General features: G+C 36.8%; 1 protein-coding gene across 1 annotated transcript; it reads left to right on the forward strand.

Moving 5' to 3' along the window:
* Nucleotides 1–5,800: 5,800 nt before the first annotated feature.
* Nucleotides 5,801–7,644, forward strand: LOC108369919 (protein DGCR14 homolog). Its single transcript, XM_017625129.1, has 3 exons — nt 5,801–6,166; nt 6,235–6,599; nt 6,680–7,644. Exons 1-3 carry the CDS (start codon nt 5,857–5,859, stop codon nt 7,520–7,522), a joined length of 1,518 nt encoding a protein of 505 aa, XP_017480618.1. The 5' UTR covers nt 5,801–5,856; the 3' UTR covers nt 7,523–7,644.
* Nucleotides 7,645–8,060: the final 416 nt, after the last annotated feature.

The following is an 8,060-nucleotide window of genomic DNA, read 5'->3' on the forward strand; positions in this document are numbered from 1 at the left end:
ATGTTCATATGTATGTGGCACCTTCATTGGCGCGATCCTGTCTCTTTGTTGCAGCAATGAAAGTGATGAAATGTTCGAAAATTAATGTCATCGATGACGTGAATGGAAATGTTTTTTCTTGTTTTCCATTCGAAGCCACATGAAAGCCATAAAAGCAGCATAACTCCAAGCGCACACATACACTCCCATTTCCCCCTTGAGTGTTTTATTAATTTCTCTATAAGTTTCTACCAAAAGACGCAGTACATTTATGGTGTCGCTTGGCACCAAAATAGCAATGAAACCGAAAAGGCAAATATAGTCAATGCATCTAAGCATAAGAGTACGCATAGTAAAAGAAACAGAAGAAATTATGAGAATATTATTGCCAACTGTTAACAGATTTGTGTTTCGTTTGTTCACTCGAATACTCGAATGCTGTTTCTTGGCACTTTTCTGCCGGCGGAACTCACTAGAGTTTTCCTTCCTGTTGCAGCGTACGAATGAAATATGTAGTTTCTGTGTTGCTGTGTCAAAAGTTGACAAAATGTTTTAGATATTGAGGCATTGAAAGTTATATGTCCAAAAGACAGCGCCTGCATATCCAACTAAATAAGTCAGTAAATAATATGCCATACATATACTTGTCAGTGGGTTGAAAACTTATAACATCGAGCCAGTACATAAATTACATTGAACTTCATTTGGTGCCATGTTGAAAAATTGCAATGCCCAATCAAGAAACAATACTTTGGCGTTGCAGCTGGTTTTCTCATTTCTTTTTACTTGGCGCGATAACCCCCAGCGATTTTGGGCGAGCTCAGTAAAGCGCGCTAGTAGTTTATATTCTGCACCAACTGAAGTCGATTGTAAATCCCAAGTGCCCCTAACATCTGGAAAATGGACCAACACGCGGGCGAAGGAGATCAGACTGCAGCTGGGAATTCACGTCGATGGCGTACTAATTCCGACTGTGAATAACCCGAAAGTTCGCAGAGTAACTTTCGATAGTCTGCTCTCCTTCTCGGCGCATACAACCGAAAATGTCAACAGAGCGCAGAGCCGCAACAAGGTCCTCAAGTCGCTAGCCGGCAGCACGTGGGGCCAAGACAAAGAAACGTTGCTGGCAACATACAAGGCAATTGGACGGTCGGTTCTAAACTACGCTGGGCCTGTGTGGACGGCGGGGACTAGTAGAACGCAGTGGTCGAAGCTACAGACCTACCAAAACACGGACAGTGACCGGGCGCCTTCTGATATCGCCACAATGTCATCTACACGACGAGGCTCAAATGCTCCCCGTTAGGGAGCATAACACAATGCTCTGCAAGCAATTCCTAGTAGGGTGTCACCGACGTGGGCACTCGAACAGACACTTACTTGCGGCGGAGCCCCGCCTAAGCACGTCAGAAGGCATCTATACGAAGTGAGGGACGAAGTCCAGAGGTTCATAAAGCAACCTCTGGATCCGACAGCATACCGACAGGCCATAAACGGCATTCATAGGGTATCAGTATTGACCTACACTGACTCTAGACCCTTGAATGCCGTTTTGGAAACACAACCACCTGACGTGGATGAGACAGAGCTTCGTCTGGAGGGTTCGACCACAATAGCCTAAACTCGTACCTGAAAAGATTAGATGCAGATGTGCCCAACGAGTGCCCGGCATGCGGAGAGACACCCTACGACTCGAGACATCACTTCGCATGCCAACTAAACGCCACTCAGCTAACGTATCTGCCCCTATGGACCAACACCATAGAAACTGCACGCTGCCTGGGTCTCCTGTTAGTTGAGCTTGACGACAACGATTTAGGAGCAAGCCCATCTTAGCGGAGTTGTGTAGCCGCTACAACAACAACAACAAAGTAACAGTACGCGAACTCTGCAAAATTAACAACTGAAATGCTGGCATCACCCCAGAAGAGCCAGTTGGCTGCGAAACAGAGTTAGTTCCTTTACCCACTCGGCGCAACATGAGGACCTTGCTGCCCTTACTTTTGTGAGTAAAACGTCGTCGCACAGTGGTCCAAAACCGGAATTTACTGTTCAAAACCGTCCAGAGCCTTCATTTTTCAAACCGATTTGAAGTAATTTTTTTTTTTTTTTATGTAGAAAGCCTATTTGTTTATTAAATTTTTAGCGCTAGGTACAAGGCAAGTAGGAAATCCGTTCTGTTAATAAATGTACCATAATAAAGACTAGTTCAAAAAAATTGTAGGGTTCCCTCAAAATGAAAAAAATAACAAGAAAAGTTTGAAATGTTATAAAAAAAACTTGCAACAAAAATTATTTCCATTTTTTTAAACTTTAGGTATGCAATTTTATAGGTCACTAAATTTTATATAGTATAAGTAGAAGTTTCGAGTGGCTAAGAATTCGCGTTGGTTTTTAATAACGGTGCTAGGAATTTTATTCCATATACATACATACATAAAGTGAGCTGGAATAAAGCTGCATAACTTAAATTTATCTATAAATTTAAAAAAAATTTTGGAGAAATCCTAGTTGTTTTCAAATAGTCTTTACTATCTAAAAGCATAAACAGACGGCAGCGTTGATCCGGATCAACTCGGGAATTAACTGCAGTTGATCCGGATAAGACTCTCGTGAAGCAACAACGCGCTTTACCGCTAGATCAAAAACTCTAGTCCTCTCTAACGAAGCGAAGGAAGAAGGTTGACTAAGAAGAATCATAAAGTGTCCTCTCCTTCCTATTATCAGTGGCAAAAAGCGTAAATAAGCAATTTCGCATGCAATACAAATACAAATAGCAAATAAAACCATTCAACTTCTATTAGAATTAATCTTTTTGTAGGAATTAATGCGACAGATAGCGAGACAGTCTAGTCTCACTTTGATATTTAAAAAAAAGGTATTAGCTATTTTGAAATTAAATTTATTTCTTGGGTAGAGGTTTTTAATCGTTATATTTTCTTCAAATAAAGTAAATACCTACGCTGGAAAGCTTTGAAGGCAACTTAAAAGCGAATTGTTCGTGGAAACGAGCTATAAAAATGCATATGTATACAGTGGGGAGCAAAAGTGTCAAAATTGATATTATTTTAAATGTTAACGTGTTTTTCATATTAAAACTTTTCGTTGATGTTTGATTAAAATATTTTAGCTTTAATCAAAGTTTTAACCCAAAGAAATAAATGTAAAAAATTCTTAACATGTATGTATATTATGAAAATTTGCGCAGATTTAATGCATGTACTTTTGTTTGAAAATAATCATTTTATTCCATAAAATATGTACATACACACATATACATACGTATGTATTTATATTGAAAAACTGGAAAAGACTATCAGCAAAAAATCTTGAATCAAAGCATTTTTTAGTCTTGAAACTAGCAGTTTGGGCATACATCAAGATAACCAACCGTTCAGCTATAGAAAAACTAAAAATGCAGATTGCTAGTACTTTTTACGCTGATTTTAACTATATAAATATTATTTGCCGCAATTAAAAAGCAAAGCAGATATAAGAGGTAAAACAAAAAAATTGTGATATTTTAAAACATTAATATTTTCTAAACTGCGTAACCGATTTAAAAACTAATGATGTCAAAATAAAGACAATTAATTTATCTTCAAGCTGATATATAAAATGTGTATGCTTTTTTATATATTTAAGCCAAAAATATTATAAAACCAAAAAAATGTCATAATTTTTTCATAAAATAACCCTTTTTTAGAAAAAGTCCATAATCAATACTAAAAAAATTTATATTATTGAAAAAGTGCAAGTTCTTACCTTTGATTTGATATACTTATTATATTATGCTTTTGAGTTTTCAGAATTCAGTGATAATAAAAAATATAAATGCATGTATTTACAAATGCATATTTTAGTTAATTAAACAAGGCGAGTTAACGGACTTTTTTGGAAAGGGTACTGTTTTTGTTGGAAGCGGGAAAATTTATGCCGTTTTATATGTACATATATGTATATACTTACAGCTATTTTTAATTTGTTTGTGTTCCGGCGGAGATAAAAAACGTGTTTTGAATATTTTTTAAAAAGATGAATACTCTTAATTTATTTAAAATATTTAGAAAGGTGTTCTCTGCAAAAGGTGTTCAGCCTCACTTCTTCAGCAACACAGAAAGGAGAATTCTACTTAGTGAGGGTTATAATCACTAAGTGCGGCCGAAGGCCGCCTACGCAGAAAGAAGTTCTGGGCAAAAGAAACTATGATATCACCCACACTTGTCACTTTTGCTTGTAAATGCTTTTAATTTTTTTTATCACTAAATTCTTAAACCTCAAAAGTAGATCATAATAAAATATGCATATCAAATTAAAGGTAAGAACTTGCACTTTCTAAATAATATATATGTCTTTAGCATTGATTATGCACTTTTTTCTAAAAAAGGTTATTTTATGAAAAATTATAACATTTTATTTGTTTTTTAATATTTTTGGCTTAAATATATAAGCAAGCAAACGCATTTTATATATGAACTTAAAGATGGATTAATTGCCTTTATTTTGATATCATTACTTTTTTAATCGGTTACGTAGTTTATAAAATATAATTATTTTAAAATATAACAAAAATTTTCTTTAACCTTGCACGACATTTTGGTCAGTTTTGACTATTTTTCTTTCGTTTGTTTAATGTTTATTAATTTTTTATTAAAGTCCAGTTAATTATATATATACATACATATGTATGTAAATCCAGAGATATAAATCCACATTTTAAACTTTTGTAGAGTAATTTAAAAATCTCACAAAAACCTTTGTATTCATTTTTAGAAAAATTTAAAGTATGCACTTTTGTAGCCCATTAAATTCTAGTAATAGTTGCGTTTCAGATGCTTCACGATTTGCAGGTTTTTACAGCAAGCTGTTCCAGGTGGTCACCTTCCATAAGGTATAAAAATGGCGAAAATAGCTGTTCCTGCAAATCCTGCAAATCGTGAAGCATCTGGAACGCAACTAATAATGTGCAAGTTCCAATAGGCTAGGAATTCCTGTTGATTGTTGACAAATTGCCGTACAAAGGAAAATCTTTATTTTATCAGAAAACTGTTTTAAAAACACTGTACTGTAAAAAATTATTTTTATATTTTTTGTCGGAAAAAAGATGCGAGCGTTACCTATGTATACCTCTTCCCTCCAAAAAACGGCGCAATATAATAAACCTGCACAAATGGCTAAAAGGCTCATTGAGACGAATTATTTATTGGTATTACTTTCTGTCTTCAGCCCTTACTCACCAGATATATCTTGCCTAGTCGGAAGATGAAGATGTGATACCTTATAATACCCATTAGAGGAGAAGCTTAAACAACAATGTCGAGATCAGGCAACGACTTGACACTGACAAAGGTGCTCGCTTATCATTGCAAAAAGAAAATATATGAGAAAGGAAGAAATTCAATGCAATTACAGCTATTAAAACGCTATCAAAAATGTTATTAAGCTCCTAATGCACGATTTAAACTAATGAAATGTTAAAGCATACGTATGTAACAAAGTTAATGGTGAAGAAGACTTACCCACAAATTTAGCCATTTCTGAAATTATTAATGCGACGCGGCGGCAAACAAATAACAAACAAATTAACAAAGTCTTATTTTGCAATAATATTTTCAATTTAAATATTTTTACGACACGAAAATAGGAATAGAAGAGCAATTGCCGCCAAAAATTTAGGATGTGTACTAAATACCATCCACAACAGCTTCCGTTCCGTTCCGTGTATACGAACACTTGGCAGCACTTGAAACGTCAAAATCAGCTGGCCGCTAGTTAATGCGAAATTAGTTTAATCGCATACAAAGCCTTTATTGTATATAAAATCTTCAAATTTCAATTTCTTGTTAGCCTAAGCTATATTATAAGGCAAACGTCATAATGAGTGAACCACCTACCCCAAACACGCCTGGGAGTCAAGCACTTGTGAAACTGAAGGAACGTGACAGCACACTGCAAGACTTTAAAGTGCCTACCGCTGGGGCAGTGCGCAAGAAAACCAAACAGAAGATACTAACAGAGGAAATGTACATTGATGAGCTTTCCAAAATTATACAACGTGACTTCTTTCCACACTTGGATAAATTGCGTGCACAAAATGACTACCTCGATGCGATGGACCGCAAAGATTACGCACAAATGGAGGCCATACGTGCCAAGTATAGTGGGCGCAGGCCCACCGATCGAGGCTGTAAGTATAAGAATAAACGCTAATTAAAGTATGCATATGTACATATTAATTAACATTTTCATCCATAGCCATGTCGCCGGCCACATTTGAGACACCAGCAAGTGCAACTGGTATTATGACACCGCGTCTTGAGGGCAGTGGTGCTGCCTCGGATACACCGAAGTCAGCTATATCCAGCTGCTCGAAAGCGTCAAAAACTGGAACGGAACAAAAATCTGTAGCGGATAAGCATTCATTGGATTCTTTTCTGCAGCATTACACAAGCGAAGATAACCATAGTTTTCAAGAAATTATCGATACTGCCGATGAAAAACTACGACAAAAATTTGCTGTACTGTATAATGAAGAAAAACTGTCGGCTGATAAGTTGGCGCGGGCGTTAACGCTACCATCCATTGAAAAGCAGTTTGATGAACCAGATCCATTGCGAAAGGTTTTTTAATAACAAATAATCCCTTTGACTGTGTATTCATATTTAGCACTTAAAGGCTACTAAATCTTTTTTTTTTACAGATTGAAACATGGAGCTACACGAACAAAAACTCTATTATGTATATACCTGATGGTGTAGAACTTACTGAAAAGGAACGTGTGGAAGCTGCCAAGCAGCGGGAAATAATACAGCACAGTGCCACACGACTTAGCAGTAATCCTTTTGTTGAGCCTGCTACTCCTAAATCAAACAATGAGTTAGCTAAAAACCAATCTCAGGCGCTTATTAATAAAATTGGACTAGATGGTAATGCCATAACGCTTGGTGAGGAAGACGAGGGACCGCAGGTTCGGGGGTTTAATTTAGTGAAGACGCCATCACCACGACCAGGGGAAGCGTTTTCACCGCTCATGACATGGGGAGAAATCGAAGGTACACCCTTTCGGCTCGATGGTTCTGATACGCCAGTACGTCCTAATGTAGGACCAGCTTTCACCATCACCGAAAATTCGCGACGTGAAAACATTGCAATAGCGTTGGCAGAAAAAGTGGGTGAAAAGATGCGTGCACAGAAGCAAAGGGCGGCTGACACAGCACGTAAGAATATCAACTCGCCATTCATACGTTCGAACATGGAACGCTTGGCTTCAATGTCACCGGCCGCAAGACGTTTAGCAACCTCTAAATTAGGCATAGGCACAACACCAATTATGCCCACGCCGCAGCGGACACCTGGAGCAGTAATGCGGAGGGCCAAACCAACATCGAAAGCTATGAATTCCCGCAAAACGCCAGCGGGTAGTGCAAGCACAAGCACCTCAGCACCTAACACACCAAAACAGATCAGTAGCGGCAAGTCAACACTCACTGATGATCTATTGAAAATTCCTACGAAACGATTGCGAGCATCGGATTTCTTTTAAATGGAGTGATATTTTGGTAGATTAAGAGAAGCGAGTTTGGGTGCATTCCGAAACGTCAAAATACAAAGTATAAGTTTCTTTTATTTCAAAATTTCAGTAGATTGTAATGCCAAAATGTGGGCAACCACATTTTCAACTAGGCTGCGAAGGTTAGACTTTTTCTTCTAGTGCGGGTTGGAAAAAAAAGAAACTGATGCTTTGTATTTTGACGTTTTGGAATGCACCCTTTGTTTAGTTACTAGCGCTTATGGAAGCAGCCAAATTTTTACACAAACGCACAAAGATGTGAGTATATGTAATAGCATATTGATGGTTGCTGGTAAAATTATAATCAACTAAAAGGTATTTAGCCATAGTTTTGCTAATATGTAGTTATAACAAAAAGTTAATTTGTAGCGTAATAAAAAGTATCCATATAAAATTAAAAAAAAAACATTCGCAAATACAATAGTACATATTATGTATCTGCACAAATGCAAATTATTAATAATAATATATTAGGTTCATTCCTTATCTTTTTGGACTAAAATCTGAAAAG

The sequence above is a fragment of the Rhagoletis zephyria genome, unplaced genomic scaffold (assembly GCF_001687245.7).
Source record: "Rhagoletis zephyria isolate East Lansing unplaced genomic scaffold, Rhagoletis_zephyria_1.1 Rzeph_scaffold_03911, whole genome shotgun sequence".
In the NCBI taxonomy this organism is placed as follows: Eukaryota; Metazoa; Arthropoda; class Insecta; order Diptera; family Tephritidae; genus Rhagoletis; species Rhagoletis zephyria.

Excerpts from the sequence above, each read along its gene's own strand:
- LOC108369919 (XM_017625129.1), top strand. The coding sequence starts at position 5,857 with ATGAGTGAACCACCTACCCCAAACACGCCTGGGAGTCAAGCACTTGTG. Across the intron at positions 6,167-6,234 it reads CAGGCCCACCGATCGAGGCT|CCATGTCGCCGGCCACATTT; the intron begins GTAAGTATAAGA and ends TTTCATCCATAG. Across the intron at positions 6,600-6,679 it reads AACCAGATCCATTGCGAAAG|ATTGAAACATGGAGCTACAC; the intron begins GTTTTTTAATAA and ends TTTTTTTTACAG.